Source organism: Urocitellus parryii, chromosome 5 (genome assembly GCF_045843805.1).
Source record: "Urocitellus parryii isolate mUroPar1 chromosome 5, mUroPar1.hap1, whole genome shotgun sequence".
Taxonomy (NCBI): domain Eukaryota; kingdom Metazoa; phylum Chordata; class Mammalia; order Rodentia; family Sciuridae; genus Urocitellus; species Urocitellus parryii.
The window spans coordinates 65,761,450-65,785,814 of record NC_135535.1 but is presented as its reverse complement, the minus strand read 5'-3'; the positions used below and the strand labels follow the sequence as shown (position 1 = coordinate 65,785,814).

The following is a 24,365-nucleotide window of genomic DNA, read 5'->3' as shown; positions in this document are numbered from 1 at the left end:
GGGGGGAGGGAGGGGAGGAAAGAATAGACAACAGGAACACTAAAAGAAATAGAAGACGTAGCCCTGCTTAAATGAACTTGAAATCTAGGTGTTAGAATTCAAGATGCAATCCAGTATATCAAATGTAATTCTTGGTTCTTCTTTCTTCTTAGTTTCGCTTAAATATTTTTAAACCTGTTATAGGATAGTACTTTACAATTTTCACAGCTGTCCCTTAACTTTTCCTAGACATGTAGTAATTGGAAGATATTATTTGGATGCATATCACACTCTTCTTCCTCCTCCTCCTCCTCTTTTTCTTCTTCTTTTTTAAGGAAATTGACTGAAATTCAAGTTCCATAGTTGGCTCAAAAAATCAAAAGGAATGCTAAAGGCTGCTTTCCACCTGAGAAGAGGAGTGCTTTGGGCAGCTCCTTTGATTACAGAGGAGGTGAAAGGATTTAGGAGGCTGGAGCAATTAAAGGATAGGGTGTTTTGTTCACTGTGTAGCTTTATTTTTTAATTTAAAATGTATAAAAGTACAGAAAATAATATAACAAATCGCTATGTACTTATCACCTAGAGTGAACAAATATTTTGTCTTAGACACTTCTGATATTTTGTTAGTTTTCTCTTTAGTTTTGCTTGCAGATATTTTTAAATAAAGGAAAGTATTAGAGAGCTGACGTCCCCTATTTGTCCTCCCCAGATTCCTTCCTTCCCCTCTTCCATTCCAAAGGCAATAACAATCATGAATTTAATGTATCTGTATCTAGTCTACATAGTTTTGCATGTGTTCATAAACTATATAGTATCATTTTACAGGTTTTAAATTTTATACAAATTATGGATGTATAACAATTTCTCTATCAGAACTTCTTATTTAAGACCTTTTGGTAAATATATTGTAAAATTAGTCCTATGATGATATCTTGTAAACTTATAAAATTTATGTTTCATAATTTGTAAAAACACAATTTTGATGTTTTAAAGATAATCAGTATATTAGGGAGCAAATTACATATTTTCCCTTCTCCTTAAGATGTCATTTTCTGAGTGATTCCCTCCTCTATGTTCTCAAATCACTTGTAAATTTTTTATTATAGTATTTATCTCATTAAAATATAACTATTATTTATCCACTCCTTGGTGAACTTCCCAAAACCAGATGCTCTATTTTTGTTTTTCTCATATTTGGCATATTTTTCATCAGTTCTCCCAGAGAAACTGAGTAAAATGTAGAGATGCATTATTATTTTCAGTATCTTTCCTTGTGGAAACTTTTTTTTTTTTCTTTTTTAGTGGTGCTGGGGATTGAACCCAGAGCCTTACTCATGTCAGGCAATCACTCTACCAACTAAGCTACCTCCCCAGTCTTTGTGGAAACTTTTTTAAACCCCAGAATACTTTGATTGTCAGACCAACTTCATTCATTTACTCATGAATGTAAAAGAAAACTCATGTTTTCTTTTTTTTTTTCCATAATGTTTTCTGAAAGGACTACAATTAAGGAGTTAGTTTTATAAATATGAGGTCTGATTAAAATACCTATCATTATCCAGCATTTATTTATTTAGTTAGTTTTTGGGGAATGGTATTGGGGATTGAGCCCAGGGGTGCTTTACCATTGAGCTATAACCCCAGTTCTTTTAATTTTCCCCCCAGTTCTTTTAATTTTTAATTTTCAGACAGGGTCTCATTAAGTTGATGAGGCTGGTCTTGAACTTGTGATCATTCTGCCTCAGCTTCCTGAGTTACGGGGATTACAGACATGCATCACTGCTCCCAGCATTATCCAGCATTTCTTGACATTATCAATTCACCTCTTTAAGTACTTTGTTCATCATAATATTCATGTGTGAGAGCCTTACTTAACTTTTCTCTCATTGCTTATTCCAGTAGGCATTCATAAAGCAGCCAAAATGTTAACTAAACTAACTTAGCATTATTACTCTCTCTCCTGCTCTCTTGCTTGTATGTTTCATGCAGCATGGAATTCATCAGCAATTGGAAATGAAGTCTTTGTAAAGCAAACTTTCAAAATTCTTCTAACCATTCGACAAGCATTTGTTGAGACACTATTATGCAGCTATCATTATCCTGAACTGAGAAGAATATATAAGGTTCCTGTGAATAAACTAAAAAACAAAAAATTAAACAATTTGAGATAAAATATAACAATCAAGTGCAAAAAGGGACATGAAGAAGAGATCTGTGGAGAACAGAGTCTTTGGGAAAACTTTATGGAGAGAGATGGTTGGTTGACAAATGAAGGCACTGCAGATAGGGAAGATACCTTGAGTCATGGCTTTGGAGGTGAGTACTAATGAGTTTGTGTCCTGGGGGGATATTGAAGAGATTGGTCTAATCAATGAGATGAAGCAATGAGAGTTTACTGGGGAATCAGACTAGGGAGGGTCTGTGTTACTAACAATCTGATGATGGAATCAATTTGGTTTGTGAGAAAGTGAGAGGTTTCCTTTAAGGTTAAACAAGGGAAATTCCAAGGGAACAGATTGGCAAGGTGTTGAAAGCAAGTAACAGCAGTTTGGAGATTATGAAACCTTCACTTTAGAAGATTTTTTAAAAATAAGGAAGGAGAGTCTGGGGCGCAGTGGAGCATGCCTATAGTCCCAGTGACTTGGGAGGTTGAGGCAGGAAGATTGCAAGTTCTAAGTCAGACTCAGTAATTTAGGGAGGCCATAAGCAACTTAGCAAAATCCTGTCTCGAAATAAAAAATAAAAAGGGCTGGGGATGTAGCTCAGTTATAAAGTGCCCCTGAGTTCAATCCCCAGTACCAAAAAGAGAAGAATAAAAAATTGGAATGGAAAAAAATTCATTGGAAAAGATCAAGACATGATTATTTCAAAAGACAAGTGTCTGAACTAGGGTATGCATGGGACTGGTAAGGGAAGGATAAATCTAGCAAAAAATTATAAAGGTAATTTTTAAAACTTAATTTTTATTTTATTTAAGTATGGCAGAAAAATCGATGGAGTTGCTATCTAGACTAAGTGTAATTATATGCATTATGTTAATCAGGAGACCTCCTTAGAGCGACCCTGGACCAAAGTTCTTTAAAGGTGTGCCTAAGGGAAACCCGCCCTCCACAGAGAGCTCCTTCAACTGTAAAGTGGTGTACTAAAATAAAACTATTTATTGCATAGGATTGTTTTAAAATTAATTCACGCAAAATGCTTGGTATATTGCCAAGCACACAGTAAGAATTTACTATACAATAGCAGTACTAACATCTTTACTACTCTACAGCTTCCCCCCCGCCCCCTCTGCCTTTTTCTGCGAGCCACTACGTTTTCAACAGGGCTGAGCGATTATTCCACTACACATAAGATCGGCTTCTAATCAGATCTAGATTTTGAAATATGAAAACTGTGAAATTATTAGGGCTGTGGTACCTATCTGGCAAGGGATAAAATGCATCAATAACATTTTTACTCAATCTCTTGGCACAGAATGACGCCTCCTTCTGATAGTCTCCCCCGACCCCAGACAGACAATAGTACATTCCACACTGCCGGCGGAATAGGTGTAGTGCCAAAGTTGAGCGCGCCAAGGGCTTCCTCTTCTCCCGGAAGCAATTTTTCTCTAGAACCGGAAAGAGTTGTTGTTTCAAGGGAGGCGGGACTGGGCGGGTCGGGCCGCTGCGGCTGACGGCGGGGGAGGAGTCGGGTCCACTGCCGGGTGGAGGGGCAAGGCGAGTGTCCTTATCCTAGCAAGTGGGGCTCGGGCCTGCGTGCCAGTTGGAGTCGCGGCGGCGGGAACGATTGGGCCGAGCGGAGGAAGACATGTTGCTCTTCGTGGAGGTGAGTGGACTTGGTAATCTTTTTCTCTGAGGAGAGCTGGAGTGTAGAGGCGCCGGCCGGTCCCACCGCCATGTGACTTTCCAGGCCGTACACGCCGCGGAACCGGCAGATAGGCTGACACAGCACCTGGGCCGTGCAGGCCTGCAGCTCCGCTCTGCGCACTCCCAACACTTTGGGAAGCTGTGAGGGTGAGGCCCATACCACGGGAGGACTGGAGGTGGGGTATCGGGGACTTGTCTGGTTTGGCTTGAGGATCAGAGGAAGCGAAAAGTGTCCCATATGGATCTAAAGGAGGCGAACGGGCGGGGGTGGGGGGGCGGAGTCTGTCGGAGAAAAGGGTAATCAGGTGGGCGCGTTCTCGGGAGTGAGGCGAGGCCTCGCGGTGCCTCTGGGAGGAAGGCGAGCAACATGTGGGACCCCGGAGGGAGAAGGTGAAATGTGTTTTCTTGGTTTGTTTTGGAGTTTTATCGGGGGGCGGGGAGTGTTAGGTGTTTGGGGGAAAAAAAGCTTTTTTGCAGTTTCCACCATATTTTGTTCGGTCCATGTCCCTAAATCTCTGGAACGTTCTATGGGTGAAAACGAGTTACTGTGAACGGAGGGGAAGCCTGTAGGTCTGGAAGTCTTGAAAGGCACCGCTTTGACCTTTTGTAAAAGTTACTCAGGCGGCGACTGCGTGATGCGGGTTGGTTCTATGAACCGATAAAACCTCTTTACAAGGAAAATTCCAAGAATGAAAGAAACGTAGTCTGGGAAAAGCCGGTTTTTTTTTTTTGTATTGTTATTTGAGCAATAGAAATACTTTTATTACTTTAACTGGAACGTGTGCTCTTGTCTTATTTTAGGTTTCAAAGTAGCGGTACCTGCCTTATACAAACGCGAACTTTAATTTCTGTCATTTCTGTCCTTCTGTTGTGTGCAGTGAGCGTCAGCTGACTGCCTAGCTAATACTTTGAGTAGATTCCAGATCTTATTGTTCTTATATTGTGAAAACATCCAACCAGCAAAGCTGCAACTTCGCAACTTGGGTTTTGTTAATCAAGCCGGTATAAAGAAGCTTTTCAATGAGGGAAGGAAATTACAGGTTGTATAATGGACTGAGATCTAGGAGCAGCCGGTGGAAAGTGTTTTGTGGGGTGGTGGGCTGGGAGAATTTTATTCCGTAGTATTCCTACAGAAAGTAAATGTAAAAAAGTATTTTTCTTTTAACCTAATAGTGTATTTCTAATAAGTCAAGTGATTTTTATTGTTCTGTGGTGCTGGGAATTCAATCCAGGGCTTCTTGCGTGCTAGGCAAAGTTAAGTGCTAAACCACTGAGCTACATCACCAGCGCAGAGATCTTTCAATTAAGTTTAAATCTACTATAGAGTATATCAATATTAATAATAAACATTCATTGGAATATTCCAAGCACATCATTAAAAGGTTTAAAATTGCTGAACTCATTCTGCCTGTTCATCCTTTTAAAATCCATAGTTTTCTTCACAATAAGAAATCCGATTTGATTTTAAGCCAGTGCTAGTTTGTTTTAGGAATGTTATGCCAAGCAAATACTACATAGTTTTAAGTTTATGTATGTTTTGTCAGGCAGAAGATTGTGCAGTTTGCATTATATCAACGTGAATTCCAAAGTAAACTTTTTAGAGTTTTAGATTGATTCCTTTGGTGTTATTAATTGTCAATTTCAGTAATAGGTGCATTTATTGAGTAAGTACCTCTAAAGTGATATTGCAGCATTTTACAAAGAAAGAAACTGAGGCAAATGGTAGAACTGGAATTTAGGGTAAGCCTGTAATCCAAGCAGTGTGGGAAGTTGAGGCAGAAGGATCACAAGTTCAAAGCCAGCCTCAGCTACTTGGTGAGATCCTAAGCAATTTAGTGAGACCCTGTCTCAAAATAAAAAACAAAAAGGCCAGTGGTAGGTGCCCCTGGGTTCAGTCTTCAGTAACAAAAACCAAAAAAACCCTGGGAGTTAGATTCAGGGGATTCTAATGTCAAATCAGTCCTCACTTCCCAGTTTAGACAGCTCTAACTTATCTTACTAAACTATTATGTAAAGTTAATATTCCTATTAATCAGTTCTTCATATCATGAGTTGTTTTTTTTTTTTTAAGAGAGAGAATTTTTAAAATATTTATTTCTTTTTTAGTTCTCGGCAGACACAACATCTTTGTATGTGGTGCTGAGGACCGAACCGAGCCGCTCGCATGCCAGGCGAGGGCACTACCGCTTGAGCCACATCCCCAGCCCCATATCATGAGTTTTATTGAAGATTAACAGTGTGATTAAATATTTGATACTGAACATATAGTGTTAAAATCTTCAAAAATAACGCTTTGGTCATTTGGCATTTTCCTAATATTTGATTCTTAAAACCTCATGATACAGGAATTATTCTCAATGAGGGGAAACAAAGCTCAGAAGTTAGATGTTTAAAGTAATTCAGGTGTAAATAAGGTGGGACTAAAGTCTGAAGTCTGGCTTTCAGAATACAAGTCTTTGGCTCGCCAGGATTCTTCATTTAGGTTCCTGGATAAAACTGGAGAAGTACCTTAGTTGAGGTTGAGTTTGAGGAAAAAACTTGCCTGTTTATTTTCCTTAGCTTTTGACAGGAATCTAGGTGGAAAAGAATCAAAATTTTTTTAAATTCAAAGAAGACAGCAGAGTTTGTGACTTTGTCACCAAGAGAAAAACCAGGTTTTTCATATTAGAGGTTTTATAGATATCTTGAAATATTGTTTATGCTCATTACTCCTTTTTATATGTTTAGAAATTTACTTAAAGGACATTCACTACCATATTAGACGTTTTAAAATATTTTGATAACTATATTTCAATATTACTGGATTGCTTTGTAATCCTATATATTTCAGGTGGTGTTTTAAAAGAGTCTGAGACCTGTTTGTAGTGGTGCACCTCCCCAAGGGCTGGGGAGTCTGAGACAGGAAGATCATAAGTTCAAAGCCAGCTTTGCAATTTAGCAAGGTGCTAAGCAATTTAGAGATGCCCTATCACGAAATAAAAAATAAAAACGGCTGGGGGTGTGATTAAGTGCCCCTGGGTTCAATCCCTAGTATGTACACATACACAAAATTCAGAGAAGAGATCCATAGATCAATCAGACTAAAGAAGTCTGGCACGAAAGGTTAAGAACCACTTTATTAAATGAAGTTGCTTGTGGATATTATCTTTGGCAGAGTTAATCTGGGATCCATGACTCCTCTGTGGTTGTGATTGAAATATTACTTGCATGTATTTTTTTTCCCAAAGAGACGCCCAACTTAAATAGTTTTAACTGGAATTGGTGGGATAGTTATAGATGGACAGAATGCCTTGATTTTATTTTTATATGGTACTAAGGTTCAAACCCAGTGACTCACACATGCTAGGCAAGTGCTCTGCCACTGAGCTAAAGCTCCAGGCCTGGTCTGGAAATGTTTCATCCCCATGTCTCAGCCTCCTACGTTTGTGGCACATTAGATGTTTTTGCATATATATATATATATATGTATATGTATGTATATATCCGCTCAAGCTTCACATCTCTTTGAGGTATTCTTATCCCCATCTTAAAGATAAAAGAAACTAAGGCACAGAGAACTTGTCAAGATTATATAGCTAATTAAAGTTGAAGCTCGAATTAGATCTCATAAATCATAGTTATTTTGTAATAGACATCTAAAGGCAGATAAGGAATACTTATATGCAATTTTTTTAAACTTGGACTTTTTTTTTCTTTTTCTTTCTTTCTTTTTTTTGTACTGGGGATTGAACCCAAGGGTACTTTGTCACTGAGCTATATCCCCAGCCCTTTTTATTTTTTATTTTGAGATAGGGTCTCACTAAGTTCCTGAGACTGGCCTGGAATTTGTGATCCTCCTGCCTCACTCTCCCTGGTCACTGGGTTTAATGCCAGCAGACCTGGTTTAACCTTCTCTTTCATCGAGGGACTATTTTGATTTAAGGTAGTTTGTGTATTTTGTTTTGTTTTTTGAAGACACCTATGTTCTGAGACAGTTTCTGTCTGGGAAGAGGGGAAAAAAGTATGGATAATGTACAAAGTTGTCAAATGTGACCTGACTTAAATTCCTTTACAGCATATTTTGTATTTTAAACAGTGATATGTGCCCTTCTTCCATGTGCTGTCAAGTTGTTTAAAACTTTTGAGCATCTGGAGACAGGTTGTAATTTTGTTAACATGTTGATCGTTTTTCAGACCATATTCCCTCATTAAGTTGTTGAGGCTGGCCTCTAACTTGAATTTCTCTTGCCTCAGTGTCCCAACTTGCAGGGATTTGCAGATGTGTTCCATCACTCCTGGCCAAGATAATTTTTTTTTTTTTTTAATTTTTACTATTTAGTTTTTAGTTCTCGGCGGACACAACATCTTTGTTGGTATGTGGTGCTGAGGATCGAACCCTGGCGGCACGCATGCCAGGCGAGCGCGCTACCGCTTGAGCCACATCCCCAGCCCCAAGATAATTTTTAACTATGGTAAAATACATATAAAGTTTATCATTTTTAACTATTAAGTTTACAATTCATTGTTATTTTTAAAGATGTGCACATTGTTGTGCAACCATTACAACCATACAACTCCGGAACTTGTTTCATCTTGGGATAATGAAGCTGTCTGCTCATTAAACAGTAATTCCTCATTTCTGTGTTTCCTAGGATTTAATGTAATAAAAAAAATAAATTTTAGCTGGGCGGATTCCATGCACCTGTAACCCCAGTACTGGGGATGCTGAGGTTTGAGAATCATTTGAGCTCCGGAGTTGGAGACCAGCCTGGGCAGCATAGTGAGACCCAGTGTTAAAAAAGTTTTCTTGCTTTTTTAGGCAATAACATTACTAGTTTTAGATTCTGAAATAAGTTGTAAGATATTTGCCTGGATAATTTTTAATAATTTTGTTAATTATTAGTAGTGTTGTGCCTTTTGCCCCAAATAAAGTACTCAGTTGTTTCCCATCAGCTTCTTTATTATTAGAGTTATTGGATATCACTGACTGACCAAAAAAAAAAAAAAAAAGAATAAATTGTGAAATTTTTGCCAAGGAAAGTTATAAGTGAGTTTTGAACAGTTCAATTTTGGACTATATACTGGAGCTGGTAGTATGTTTAAAAAAAAAAACAAAAAAACAACCTAATAGTTAGTAACCTTGATCTTCAACTGGGTGTGATGGGGTACACCTGTAATGTCATCCACTCCACTCCGGAGGCTGACACAGGAGAATCACAAGTTTGAGATCTGCCTCAGCAATTTAGTGAGACCCTAATCTCAAAAAAGACTAGGGATGTAGCTCAGTAGTATGGTACCCTAGCTTCAATCCCCAGTACTGAGGGAAAGAAATATTGATACTCAACTATTTTATATTTTGGTTGATTTGAATTTGTGCTGACTGCCAGTTTCATATTTCTTAGCTAATGGAAGTAATCCTTGATATTAAACAGGAACATTTCAAATATGTAATTTTGGTTTTCTACCTTGGAGCTTAAAACAAGATTTTGACCCTGTAATTAGAAATGGAGTCTGAGTCTTTGTTGCACAGGAGTACAAAATAGAGAAAGTTAAGAATTTTTTAGTGGTTCAAGAGACTGACCCACGAGGATTGCGAGTTCAAAGCCAGCCTCAGCAAAAGCAAAGTGCTAAGCAACTGTGAAACCCTGTTTCTAAATAAAATACAAAATAGGGCTGGGGATTGTAGCTCAGTGGTTGAGTGCCCCTGAGTTCAATCCCCAGTATCCTGCCCAAAATTATTAATCCAGGTATCATTGTCAAGTTATTAAAAAAAGAATGTTGTTTTTTGTTGTTTGGGTTTTTTTTTTTTTTTTAATCTTTGAATATCCTTCAGTGAAAATGGAAAGTGACCTTTTGGCTTTGATAGAGTTCTTAGTGTTTTGATGTATCATAACTGTTATCTGTGCTTTGTTTTGTTTTCTTTAAAGTTTAATACTGGAGGCAGGTTTTTAGTTTTCTTGAAAACATTGTGAATATTTTGTATGATGCATTGTTTTCTGTAAGACTTTGGGGATCCTAGGTTCAAATGTTAATTCTATGACCTGAGGCAGGTATAATCCTGTCATTTGTTCTTTATATATAAATATGTGTATGTAATTTTTAAGTTGTCAGTGGACTTTTTATTTATATGCTGTGCTGAGAATTGAACCCTGTGCCTCACACATGCTAGGTAAGTGTTCTACCACTGAGCCACAACCATAGCCCTGTAATTTGTTTTTATCTGTATTCTGACAGTTGTGTTTGTGGTGCTTACAGTATTTATATATTAAGTTTTATAATAATCTGGGTAAGGGCTTAATATCATTTAATCCTCGGCACTGTATTGGTATATAAATTACTGATACCTAAGCAGTTGCCTTCCAGAAGCCACTGGATTTTTTTTTTCTTTTTTTGTACTGGGGATTGAACCCAGGGAACTTAACTACTGAGCCACATCCTCAATCCTTTTTTGTATTTTATTTAGAAATAAGGTCTCATTGAGTTGCTAAGGCTGTCTTTGAACTTATAATCCTACCTCAGCCTCTTGGGTTACTGGGGTTAGAGTTTATTCTAGGCTTTTGAGTTGGATGGAGGGAAAAAATAGGAAGGCAGTTACTGAATAATATAAGACATTCATATGCAAGGTTGTATAAAAGAATGGTTAAAAATATGTACACTGGGCAAGGCGGCCCATACCTGTAGTTTTAACTACTAGGGAAGCTAAAGCAGGAAGATCACCTGAGCCAAGGAATTTGAAACCAGCCTGGTTGACCTAGTGAGACCCATCTTAAAACAAAAAGTGAATCTGGGACCAGGCTAACTTCCTGCTTAGACTGGATCACTTTGTAGATGTATGCCTGTGGGCAAGTTTCTCAGTTTCCTACCTGTAAATTGAAGATAGTGTACTGTTACATCAGGATAATATTAATATATATCTGGGGGGGTTATTAAGAGGATTGATAGTTACATTAAAGCTTTTAGAATCATAAGCATTCTTTTTGTGATTGCTGGTTCAGTATATACATATGAAAGGTAAATTCTCATCTCCATTTTCTGGTTGTTTACATTTAAAGTAACTAAGGGTTTGCTGGCTTAATAGTCACTACAGGAATTAAAAAAAAAATTCCTGAAAATGATTATTTGATCATTTGAGGTTGGAGGTTAGTTAAGTTCATTTGTAACAGAATTTATCAGCTTTATCCGATTGGTCTCTCAGCTTACCAATTGAAGTAAAGGCTCAGAATTTGAAGACTATCCTAATCTATTTAATTGCTAATGCTAGATTTGGTGGGGGGGGTAACAGGATTACATCCACAACTCCCCCCCCCCAATATTTAATTGTACTGGGGATTGAACCCAGGGTTCTTTTCCACTGAGCTACATCCCTGGTCCTATCTATTTTATCCTCTATCTTAAATAGGTGTATTCATTCATTTTAAGACAGGGTATTGCTAAATCGTTGAGGCTAGCCTAGAACTTTTGATTCTCCTCTCAGCCTCCCAAGTAGCTAGAATACTAGCAGCTAAAGTTCTTTACTAAGAACTTTATTATTCTTTATTAAGAGGATTCATGAGTTTTCTGTAGAACTTTCTAGAGAGAAATGTGTAACTTTATAATGTTTTCCTAGCAATTCAAGACCCACCAAAAGTGCTACTAATATAGAGAGGCTTACATTTTTGTTTTTAGTGTTTTTTGTTTGTTTGGTGGTACTGGGACCTGAACCCAAGACTTCATACAGGTAGCCAAGTGCTTTACCACTGAGCTACATCCCCAGTCCTTTTATTTTTATTTTGAGACAGTATCTTGATAAGTTGTTTAGGATCTTCTGCTGAATTACTGAGCCCGGCCCAGAACTTGTGATCTTCATGCTTCAACCTCCCAGATACTGGGATTACTGAGTGTGTCCCACTGTGCTTGACTCCAGCCCTTTATATTTTTTATTTTGAGACAGGATCTTACTAAATTGCCCAAGCTGACCTTGAAATTGTGATCATCCTGCTTCAGTTTCCTGATGTAGCTGGTATTATTGGGGTGTGCTACCATACCCTGTTTTTTGAACAGTTGACAGATTCCATCTGAAGATTTGGGGATATAATTTGCATATTTTCCTCTAAGGTTCAGTGGCAATGGCTTTATTAGCAAATAAACTCAGGTGTTCTTTGACAGTGAATGATGAGTGAGCCTTGATTCTGTGTGTGTGTGTGTGTGTGTGTGTGTGTGTGTGTGTGTTTCAGAGAGAGAGAGAGAGAGAAGGAGGGAGAGAGAAACACTGGAGATTTAACCTAGGGCCCCTCTCCCACTGAGCTAAATTCTCAGCCCTTTTTGGTTTTTATTTTGAGACAAGGTCTTGACTGAGTTGCTAAGGCTGGCTTTGAACTTTTGAACCTCCTGCCTTAGCCTCCGAAGCCACTAGTATTTCAGGCGTACACCTCTGCTGTCTCCCTTTGGTGAATCTGGTTTTTTCTTTTTTCATTTTTTGGGTTTATTTATTTGTTTATTTTTGGAATGCTTCTCGAATTTGTGTCATCCTGTGCAGGGGCCATGCTAATCTTTTCTGTATCATTCCTTTGGTAAATCTTAAGCATATTAAAGTTTGAGAAACACTGACTAGTATGTACTTGTATTGATTCATTAAACAAAATTTCTTGTGGGTCTCCTATGTTCTGGTCACTGTTGAAAGTGCCAGAGAGCAATAAACCATAGATTAGGTCACTGCCATCATGGAGTTAACAGACAAAACAATTTGAGATTAGGATAAATATTTTGTGATTGGGTAAATTCTGTTACGTAGGCTACCATGAATGTTATTTTTTTCTTCAAATGAAATTTAACAGTACCTTTGCCCTAGAGTAGAAATTATGGCAGATCCCAAGTGACTTCTGCCCTGGGAATTCTAGTTCTTATCTGGTGGCTGTTTTCTGTGTCTGTTTCTTCTGGATCATTAGTCACTCTAGGCACAACTGGGGCCAGAGACCATTTGGCAAGGAGAGGAGATTTATAATATTCCTATATAGTATAACTGGCTTAAAGGGTCCTCTCAGGTAATGAGTATAATGATCAAGAGCATGGACGCTCCAGAATACCTAGGATCAGATCCTGGCTCAGTCTTATTAGTTGTGTCACTGTGGGTGTGATATTTTACCTTAAGGTGAGGTGAGGTAACCTTTTCCTTATCTGTAAAATATGGATGGTGATAGTATTTAACAGATTATTAATGAAGATGAATTGTTTCTGAAGTGTTATTATTCTCTGAGTGAAGAATTCCCACTTTTTAAATTTTTACTTTCATAAAGTACTCCTGTCTTTCTGTAAAACTGAAGTTATACTAGATGAAATGACATTTTGTTTTTCATTGGTGTATGTGGGGGTCTTAATAAGTACCTTAAATGTCATGGCCCTGTTAATCTTAGAGATAAAAACTGAACTTGGTGGGGGCTTGGGTTGTGGCTCAGTGGCAGAGCACTTCCCTGGTACATGTGAGGCCCTGGGTTCAATTCTCAGCACCACTTATAAATAAATAAAGGTCCATCAATGACTAAAAAAGTATTTAAAAACAAGACAAAACAAAAACCAAAAAACTGAACCTGGATAGACTGATCTGCCTTGGGGCAAGTCAGTTTAACCAATTTTACATATTTTATTTCTGTTTTACAGCATTTATGGGGTTAAGTGGCATGGGATTTCTGATAGTAAATAGGTAAGTAAAAGGTTATGTATAGCCAAAGAGATGGGTTTACCATATTTATAGTGACTCTTCACTATCACTTTGTTCTACTTATTACCTTAAAACTGATCTTGGAACAAGGAGATAATCATTTTGATAAGAATTTACTGTTTCCCTTTTTTCCTTTGCTCTCCAGATAGGATTTTGCATTAAATGGTCCAGTAATTTAGACTGCTCTTATTTGGGAGTGACATATATTACTTAGAAATAGAGGTGTTGGTGGAGGTTGGGGGAAGGAATGGTAGTTGATCTGTCTCCCTTTAGGGATAGTGTGGATATTTTTTGTTGAGTGTCTTGAGTTTGTATGCTTGCATACCATGTGTATGCTGACAGATAGTTTCAGTGTATACTTAAAGCAGGGGTTTTTTAAATATATTTTTTTAAGTTGTTGACAGATCTTTATTTATTTATATGCGGTGCTGAGAATAGAACCCAGTGCCTCACATGCGTCAGGCAAGTGTGCTACTGCTCAGCCCCAGCTCAGAGCAGTTTTTACATCTTTTAATGGTTAAGTGTTTTTCTGCAGCTGTGTACCTTCAAGGGCTTCTGATTCTGCATAGGTATTTTTGTTTTGTTTCATTTTTACTAGGGATTGAAAACAGGGATACTTTCACCACTGAGCTACATCCCCAGTCTTTTTTTATTTTGAGACAGGGTCTTGTTAAGTTGTGGAGGGTCTTTATGTGATCCACCTGTCTCACCCTTGAACTGCTGAAATTACAGGTGTGTGCCAACATGCCTGGCCTATAAAGAATTTTGATAGAAGTCTTTATTACTCAGTGGTAGAGCACTTGCTTGGTATTTGTTGAATATTTTCAGTTTCCAGTTTAGAATGATTCTACAAGAAACACTCTTGTAGAATAAACATTTTGACTGAAATTCACATAGAAGGTTTAGGTATGAACATGTTGGAGTTGTTAGTATCATTGTTGATGAATTGCTTTCCAGAATTGTTTAAACAGTTTTTATGAATGCCCAATTTACTGCATCTTTGTTAGCATTAAGACATTTGTAAAACTCCATATATAGGTTAAAATGAGAAAATTGATTTTTACATTTCCTCAGTGCATAGTGAGATTGAACAGTTTTCCATGTATATTAGCTTTTTGGGTACTCCCTTTTGTGAATTGTCCTTTTATTTGTTTGTGCTTTCCTTACCAATTGGTAAACTTTATAAGCTTTCATCTTTAAAAACAATAGTCATGGGATAGTAGAGGATAGGAAAGGCAGCAGAATACAACAGACACCAGTATGGCAATATGTAAATCAATGGAAGTGTAACTGATGTGATTCTGCAAATTGTATACGGGGTAAAAATGGGAGTTCATAACCCACTTTAATCAAAGTGTGAAATATGATATATCAAGAACTATGTAATGTTTTGAACAACCAACAATTAAAAAAAAACAATAGTCATGTCACTAATGAAGAATAGTTTTTCCAGTTGGGTAAATTTTAATTTTTTTGTGTGTTAAACTTGTCTTTTTTGGCGGAGGAGGCTCTGGGAAATGAAGCTGGGTGTTCTATTGTTGAGCCATACCCCCACCCCTCTGCTAAATTGCAGAGGCTGGCCTGGAAATCAAAGTTCTCTAGCCTCAGCCTTCAGAGCAGCTGGGATTATAGGCATTCATTATCATACCTGGCTATGTGTTGTTATATGTGTGTAATTATTTTTTTAAAGTAATATCATCACACAAATAAAAATAGAGAGTGTAGAGAAGTGTGTGTATATAAGCTAGCCATTCCTCACCATATACATGTTTCAAAACATGTTTATACCATAAATATAAATTATTAAAAATGCATACAATTTTTTTTAAATTTTAAAAGCATAAAATTTTAAGTGGGGGGGGAGCAGAAAAGCACAAACAAAAATAAAAAATATTAGTAGGTAACTAGTGATTTTTTTTTTTTTTTTGGTCTTCATTCTATGCTGGTGCATTATTTACAGAAAATTAAATTTAAAAATAAATGCTTATTGTAGCTGGGTGAAGTGACGCATGCCTGTAATCTCAGCATCTCAGGAGGCTAAGGCAGAAGGATCACAAGTTCAAAGCCACCTCAGCAATTTAGCAAGGCTCTAAGCAACTTAAAGAGAGAACCTGTCTCAAAATTTAAAAAAGAACTGGGGGGCTGGGGATGTGGCTCAAGCGGTAGTGTGCTCGTCTGGCAAGCTTGCGGCCTGGGTTCGGTCCTCAGCTCCACAAACAAAGGTGTTATGTCTGCCAAAAACTAAAAAATATTAAAAAAAAAAAGAATTCTCTCTCTCTCAAAAAAAAGAACTGGGGATTTGCAGGTAAATGGATGCATTGGAGAAGATAATGCTAAGTGAAGTTAGCCAATCCCCCCAAAAAACAAATGCCGAAAGTTTTCTCTGATATAAGGAGACTGATTCATAGTGGGGTAGGGAGGGGGAGCTTGGGAGAATAGGAGAACTCTAGATAGGGCGGAGGAGTGGGAAGGAAAGGGAGGGAGCCAGGGTTAGCAAGGATGGTGGAATGTGATGGACATCATTATCCAAAGTACATGTATGAAGATGTGAATTCGTTGTCAACTACTTTATATACAACCAGAGATGTGAAAAATTGTGCTGTATATATGTAGTAAGAATTGTAATGCATTCTGCTGTCATTTATTTTAAAAAAAATTAGTAATAATAAAAAAAGGACTGGGGATGTGGTTCAGTGGTTAAGCGCCCTAGGTTCAATCCCTGCTACCAAATGCCACCCCGCAAAATAAATAAATAAATGCTTATTGTATCTCAACAATTCTAGGGGGCGGAGGCAGGAGGATCTCCAGTTCGAGATCAGCTTCAGCAACTTAGTGAGGATCTAAGCAATTTAGCAAGACCTTCTCTCAAATTAAAAAAAAATAAAAAAGGGGGCTGGAGATACGGATTAAGTAGTAGCACACTTGTGAGGCACTGGGTTCGATCCTCAGCACCACATAAAAACAAAATAAAGATATTGTGTCCACCTAAAGCTAATAAATATTAAAAAATAAAATTAAATATAAAAAAATAGGCTAGGAATGTAGCTCAGTGGGAAAGCACTCCAGGGCTGAACCCCCAGTACAAAAAAAAAAAAAAAGCAGCCAACAACAGAAGAGTGCTCATTGTTTTGCAACTTGATTTTTTTTCTTTGAACAATATGACTTACCATACTTGTCATATTTCTGTAGTCCTCTTTTATCCATAGAAGGCCATTCCAAAACCCCTAGTGAATAGCCTGAAACTGCAGACAATACCAGATACTATTTTTACTATATTTTTTCCTATGCACATATACCTAAGATGAAATTTAATTTATAATTGGAACACAAATTTACTTAGTGCATACCTGTAATATGCATACCTGTGATCCCAGGTCCTAGTGAAGCTGAGGCCAGAGGATTGCCAGGTCAAGGTCAGCCTCAGCAACTCAGTGAGACCTTGTCTCAAAAAATAAAAACAGAAGGAGATGTAGCACTGCATGTGTGAAACCCTGGGTTAAATCGCCAGTACAACATGCACAGACCAAAAAAAAAAAAATTGTGAATATGGTCTCTCAAAATATCATCTTACACTGTACATCTTAACAACCTCAGCATATGATTGTGGGGTTCCCCCCCCCCCTTAAAAAGAACCTTCACCTTTTAACTTTGACATGTATGAATTGCCAGCATTACCAGTCTTGTGGTTTGGAGCCAATATTAAATAAGGGATGTTTTTGAACACATTGAACATGAACTTCTACAGTTGATCTGATAACATTAATCTGATAACACAGTCAATAATGAAGTGACTAAAGGATAGCATATCTAGAGTAGGTATGCTGGACAAAGGGATGATTCACATACCATGCGGAAGGTGCAGGATTTCATCATGAAACTCAACTTCATAATTTCAAGACATTTCTGCACTTTTCCATTTCATATTTTTGGAATGCTGTTGTCCAAGGGTAATTGAAATAATGGAAAGCAAAGCCAAGATAAAGGCCTCATAGAAAACAAACTCTTATAGTCTCTCATGTTAAACCACATTTTTAACCATTCATTTTTTGTCCTAATTAGTATACATGACAGAATGCATTTTTTAGTAGGTTTTTTTTTTTTTTTTTTTTTGGTGTGTGTGTGTTGCTGGGGATTGAACCCAAGGCCTTGTGCATGCGAGGCAAGCACTCTACCAACTGAGCTATATCCCCAGCCCGAGAGTAGGCATTTTGACATATATATAAATGGAGTGTAACTTCTCTTTCTTCTGGTTGTACATGATGTAGAGTTACACTGGTTGTGTAATCATATATGCACATAGGGTGATAATGTCTGATTCATTCTATTTTTCCTTCCTACCCTCATAGCCCCTCCCCTCCCTTCACTCCGCTTTGTCTAATCCAAAGTACTTCTATTTGCCCTTAGGGCGTACTCCACTCCCCATTATGAATTAGTATCCACATGTCAGAGAAAACATTTGGCCTTTGCTTCTTTTGGGTTGTCTTATTTCACTTAGCACAATATTATCCAGTTCCATTCATTTATGGGCAAATGCCATAATTTCATTCTTCTCTAAGACTGAGTAATATTCTATTGTGTATATATACCACAGTTTCTTTATCCATTCATCTGTTGAAGGGCACTTGGGTAGGTTCCATAGTTTAGCTATTGTAAATTAAGTTGCTATAAACATTGATGTGTTAACTATTCATTCTTTTTTATTTATTTTTTAATTTGTTTAGTTTTAGGTGGACACAATCTTTATTTGTATGTGGTGCTGAAGATGGAACCCAGTGCCACATGCATGTTTACCTCTGAGCCACAACCCCAACCCAACTATTCATTCTTAAATGGGCATTTTGGTTGTTTTCAGTTTTTTACTCATGGAGTCAGTGCTTGCTGAATACAACTTTACATATGTCTTCTTATACAGTAGTGGCTTTTAGAGTATATCTTACAAAATGCCATAGATCTTACATTTTATTTATTTATTTATTTATTTATTTATTTTTAAAGATAGAGTGAGAGAGGAGAGAGAGATTATTTTTCAATATTTATTTTTTAGTTTTCAGCGGACACAACATCTTTGTTTGGATGTGGTACTGAGGATCGAACCCTGGCCGCACGCATGCCAGGCGAGCGCGCTACTGCTTGAGCCACATCCCCAGCCCTTTATTTTTTTAAAGTGCATTATAATTATACATAGTGGGGTTCATTTTGACTTTTTTTTTTTTTTAGAGAATTTTTTTTAATATTCTAGTTCTCGGCGGACACAACATCTTTGTTGGTATGTGGTGCTGAGGATCGAACCCGGGCCGCACGCATGCCAGGCCAGTGCGCTACCGCTTGAGCCACATCCCCAGCCGGCATATTATGTTTTATGCTTTTAAAAATATGTCAAAATGGGCTGGAGATGTGGCTCAAGCGGTAGCGCGCTGGCCTGGCATGCGTGCGGCCCGGGTTCGATCCTCAGCACCACATACCAACAAAGATGTTGTGTCCGCCGAGAACTAGAAAATAAATATTAAAAAAAATTTCTTTCTCTTTCTCTCTCTCTCTCTCTCCCCCCCCTCCTCTCTCACTCTCTCTTTAAAAAAAAAAAAAAAAAAACATAATATGCTCCATTTCAGTCCTCAGTACTTCCTCTTTTGCTTTCCTCATCCCTCCCCCATCAATGCCCATAGCAAGAAACATGTTTCACACTTCAGATTTATGAGTAGCATGATCCTGGAAAGGCATTTTTCTATTCGTTATTTTGACTTATTATTAAATATTGTAATGTTAGTCTGTCCCATCAGCAAAAGACATGGGATTTTTTTTTTTTTTTTTGCTACTTTTTGGATATTTGGATAATTACAAATGACATATTTTGTATGTTAAATATTATCCTTAGTTTGTCATTGTTTTTGTTTTTTTATTTTTGGTACTAGAGATTGCATTGGTCACTTTACCACTGAGCTGCATCCACAATCCTTTTTAATTTTAAGACAGAATCTTAAGTTTCTGAGAGTCTCCATAAGTTCCTGAGGCTGACCTTGAACTTACAGTTCTTTTACTGTAGCCTCCCAGGTCCCAAGGATTTCAAGACTGCATCCATGCTTGGTTAGTCTTAACCTCTTATAATAAATATTTGCCGGGGCTGGGGATGTGGCTCAAGCGGTAGCACGCTCGCCTGGCATGCGTGCGGCCCGGCATGCGTGCGGCCCGGGTTCGATCCTCAGCACCACATACCAACAAAGATGTTGTGTCCGCCGAGAATTAAAAAATAAATATTAAAAAAAAATCTCTCTCTCTCTCTCTCCTCTCTCACTCTCTCTCTCCTCTCTCACTCTCTCTTTAAAAATAAATAAATAAATAAATATTTGCCATACTTGGGGCCTCCAAATGTTTTATTAGTTTTCTACATTTGCTGAAATGCCCAAAATATTAATTAGCCTCTCCAGCAAAAAGTCAAACTCAAATTCTCGGGTTGTTTTCTACCTAGATGGATGTGGGCATGTGACCTCTGAACCAAAGTTGGACATAGCTATAGATGACTTCTCTTTGAAAGTGTCTAAGGAGGGGCTGGGGATGTGGCTCAAGCGGTAGCGCGTCCTGCCCGGGTTCAATCCTCAGCACCACATACAAACAAAAATGTTGTGTCTGCTGAGAGCTAAAATAAATAAATAAATATTAAAATTCTCTCCTCTCTCTCTCTCTCTCTCTCTCTCTCTCTCTCTCTCTTAAAAAAAAAAAAGAAAGTGTCTAAGGAAGTGAGGATTCTATTTATAACTTCCACTTGTGGTCAGGGGTGCAGTAGGGGATGGTCAGCTTAAAGTAGAGGTAATAGTTGCCAGATTGAATTCCTGATAATTTGACACTGTCAGTAGTAAAGGTTTTAACAGATTTGAATCATGGCATTTAGTGTTTAGTGGTGGCAGAGAGAGTGATTTTCTTTATCTTTGCCTTTCCAGTGACATAGTGGTAATGATGCTAACTTTTAGTAAATTTCCTGTTTAATTTAGCCAGAGAAGATTCTGATACCTCTTTGATTAAAAATACCTTTGGGCCAGGCACAGCGGCATGCGCCTATAATCTCAGTGGCTGGGGAGGCTGAGGCAGGAGGATAACAAGTTCAAAGCCAGCCTCAGCAAAAGTGCGGCGCTAAGTGACTCAGTGAGACCCTATCAAAAATAGGACTGGGGATGTGGTTCAGTGGTAGAATGTCCCTGAGGTCAATCCCAGGTACAAAGCAAAAAAAAAAAAAAACACCCTTTGGTACAGCATTTACTTGCCTGTATAGTAACACTTACAAAGAGGACTTGCTTTCTAAAAGTGCTACTTGGCACCCAGCAACTTGGGAGGCTGAGGCAGGAGGATTGTAAGTTCAAAGCCAGCCTCAGCAACTTAGCAAGGCCCTAAGCAACTTTGTGAGACCTTGACTCAAATATTAAAAAGGGCTAGGGGCTGGAGTTGTGGCTGAGTGGTAGGGCGCTTGCCTAGTACATGTGAGGTACTGGATTCAATTCTCGGACTGCATATAAGTAAATAAAATAAAGGTCCATCAACAACTAAAAATAAAAATACTTAAAAAACAAAAAGGGCTGGAAATGTGGCGCAGTGGTTAAAGCACCCCTGGGTTTATTCCTCAGTGCCCCCCCCCATTTCACACACATACCCAAAAAGTTAAAAATAATATCTTGGCCGGGTGTGGTGGCACACACTTGTACTCCCAGCTGCTCAGGAGGCAGAAGCAGGAGGATCGCAAGTGTTGAGCCACAACATCATAGTAGTAAGGACCTAAGCAGCTTAGCTAAACCCTGTCTCAAAATCAAATATAAAAGGGGAGCTGGGTTAGCAAGGCAAGGTGGTGCATTCCTGTAATTCCAGAGGCTCTGGAAGCTGAGACAGGAGGATCACGAGTTTAAAGCTGGCCTCAGCAATTTAGCGAGGCACTAAGCACTCAGTGAGACCTTGTCTCTAATAAAATACAAAATAGTGGTAGGGATGTGGCTCAGTGGCCGAATGCCCCTGAATTCAATACCTGGTACCCAAAAACAAAAATTAAAAAAAAATAATGTGGGACATGTCTGTCCTAGTGGGACTATATAAAAGTCTGTTGCCTTCCTTATGTAATTGATATGAGGGAATTGTGAATTAACATCTCTAAACCAAGATGATGATGTAATTGTTTATGGTGCTACTAGAGATGCTTCTGCTTCTCTGAAAATTTTCACATTTAGTTAATGGGGGCATTTTTTGTTTGTTTGGGGGAGGGATACAACTCAGGGGCACTTGACCATTGAGCCACATCCCCAGCTCTTTTTTATTTTTATTTAGAGACAGGGTATCACTGTGTTGCTTAGCACCTCACTTTTACTGACGCTAGCTTTGAACTCATGATCTTCTGCCTCAGTCTCCTGAGTCTGCTAGGATTATAGGCGTGCACCACTGTGCCAAGCTTAGTTAATGGTTTTGATTATATTGTAAAAGTTTCTTGCAGCCCTGAAACCAAAAGCCAAGAAGCACTCCATAGTAAAAAAAAAAAGAGTTTAATAAGCTGGATGTGGTGGCACACGCCTGTAATCCCAGCAAATCAGAGGCTAATGCAGGAAGATTGCAAGTTTAAGATCAGCCTCAGCAACTGTGATGCACTAAACAATTTAGCAAGACTCTGTCTAAAAATTGAAAATTAAAAAAAAGGGCTGTGGATGTGGCTCAGTAGTTAAGTACCCCTGGGTTCAATCCATAGTACCCCCCTCCCCCAAAAAAAGTAAACTCAGGCCACTTTAAAAAAAAAAAAACTGGGGCTGGGGATGTGGCTCAAGCGGTAGCGCGCTCGCCTGCCATGCGTGCGGCCCGGGTTCGATCCTCAGCACCAGATACCAACAAAGATGTTGTGTCTGCCGAGAACTAAAAAAAATAAAAATATAAAAAATAAATAAATAAATAAATAAAAATAAATAAGTAAATAAATAAAAACTGAAGTCTTAAAAAAATCAATCAGAAAGTACTTACCCATAGAGATAATAAGGTAGCATGTCTTGTCTGTTGATCCTCGGTGACCCAGAACTGTAGTTTTTAATGGTCTGTAGTTTAGACAGGGTACACAAAGTAGAATGAGGAAGATGGTGAAGAAAGCTTTCCCAGAGAAGGGGGAACTTGTTGTTTTTGTTCAGTTCTGGGGATTGAACCCAAAGGCACTTTGCATCCCCACCCCTTTTTATTTTTAGTGTTGGTTCAGGGAGTCATTGAGTTTTTTAGAGCCTTAATTTTTCTGAGGCTAGCCTTGAATTTGTAATCCTCCTTCCTTAGCCTTCCAAGTCTCTGGGATTACAGATGTGTGCTACCATGCCTGGCTGGAACTTACCCATTTTAACTTTGACTCTACATTGGTATGGGAGAGGTCCTTTCTGTTTTTGGAGTTCAGCTTTTTAATTTATTTTTACTTATGATTAACATTTTTGGTATTACATATTGAACCCTGGGGCATTTAACTACTGAGCCACATCCCCAGCCTTTTTTTATTTTTAGACCGGACCTTCTCCTTAAGTTGCTGAGGCTGGCTTTGAACTTGCAGTCCTCCTGCTTCATCCTCCCACGATAACAGGCATGTGCCACCATTCTGGGCCCATTTTATTTGCTTTTGAGCCAGAGCTCTCAGTGTTGCCCAGGCTGGTTTTATGGTCCTGGGCTCAAGTGATCCTTCTTACTCAACCTCCAGTAGCTGGAATTAACCACTGGGCCAGACTCTGGGTTCAACTGTTGAAATATTTGCTGTTTCTCCCCATAATCCGAGTCATATTATTTTGGCCAGCCCTTCTCTAATGCCTTAGCTCTTTGTTTTTTTGTTTGTTTTTGTTTTAGTACTGGGAATTGAACACATTAAATCGAACATTTAGTTTTATTTTATGTTTTCCAGGCTGTTCCCACAAATCCTCTTTAAAGCCACAATATAGAGCTGAAATTCATACTACCTGTGTGAATTCAAAAAACCTAAATTGAAACTTTTTGTTTGTTTGTACTAGGGATTAAGTGCAGGGGTAGTTTACCTACTGCTGAATTGGAACTTGCCACTAGTGCTCATACCCAGCCCTTTTTAAATTTTTTTTATGAGACAGGATCTTATTAAGTTGCTTAGGAGCCTCAGGGGTAAAGTACCCCTGGGTTCAATCCCTAGCAAACCCCCCCCCCCAAAAAAAAAAAAGTTGTTTAGGACCTCACTGATTTGCTGATGATGGCTTTGAACTTGTAATCCTGGTGCCTCAGCATCACCAGTCACTGGGATTACAGGTGTGTGCCACCGCAACTGACCTAATAATTTAATGTGTTGTGAAAGATTAAAATTTTGAGTAAGAATATATGGCAAAGTTGTGAATTGGGAGGGGGTGACATAAGTATGGCTTAGCACAGTTTCAACTAATATTTAATACCTTTTTAAAGAAAATTTGCCTCCAGATATGAAGCTGGAAAGTCGCTGGAATAAGTGGAAAAGAATCACAGTATAAGGCTTTATTAGATTTTCATTAATGTGCATTAAGAATCATACAAAGTGAAGTGTCTGTGTTGTAATCCTCAGTATACCAATAAAAAATTTAGTTTTGAAAGAAAAAAAAACACAAATCAGTAAGATAAGCTTGAGAAAAGACCTCACCCCCCCCCCAAAAAAAAATAGGTAAGAAACAAACCAAAGATGTTAAATAAAAAGTATAAGAATGGAGCTTTGAAACTTCCTGGGGCAAGTGAGTTGTGGTTTTTTGTTTTGTTTTTGTTTTGTTTTGTTTTGTTTGCGGGGGACTGTGGTTTGAACCCAGGGGTACTCTACTACTGAACTACATCCCCAGCCCCCCCCCTTTTTTTTTTTTTTAATTTTGAGACCTAGTCTTGCT

General features: G+C 38.2%; 1 protein-coding gene and 1 pseudogene across 8 annotated transcripts in view; one reads left to right on the top strand and one right to left on the bottom strand.

The window, feature by feature from the left end:
• The first annotated feature begins 3,658 nt into the window (after positions 1 to 3,658).
• The window catches only part of Larp4 (La ribonucleoprotein 4), a 71,645-nt gene continuing 50,938 nt past the window's right edge, over positions 3,659 to 24,365 (top strand). For 6 of the 8 annotated variants that reach the window (XM_077799315.1, XM_077799318.1, XM_077799316.1 and 3 more), the window contains exon 1: positions 3,659 to 3,804. In XM_077799315.1, coding sequence (XP_077655441.1) covers positions 3,787 to 3,804 — 18 coding nt within the window. In that variant the 5' untranslated portion in view covers positions 3,659 to 3,786. Of the gene's footprint in view, positions 3,805 to 3,935; positions 3,993 to 4,179; positions 4,236 to 24,365 lie in introns of those variants that run through there. The other 2 variants (XM_077799319.1, XM_077799320.1) reach the window with 2 other exon arrangements.
• Positions 12,298 to 12,394, bottom strand: LOC113195527 (U6 spliceosomal RNA; annotated as a pseudogene).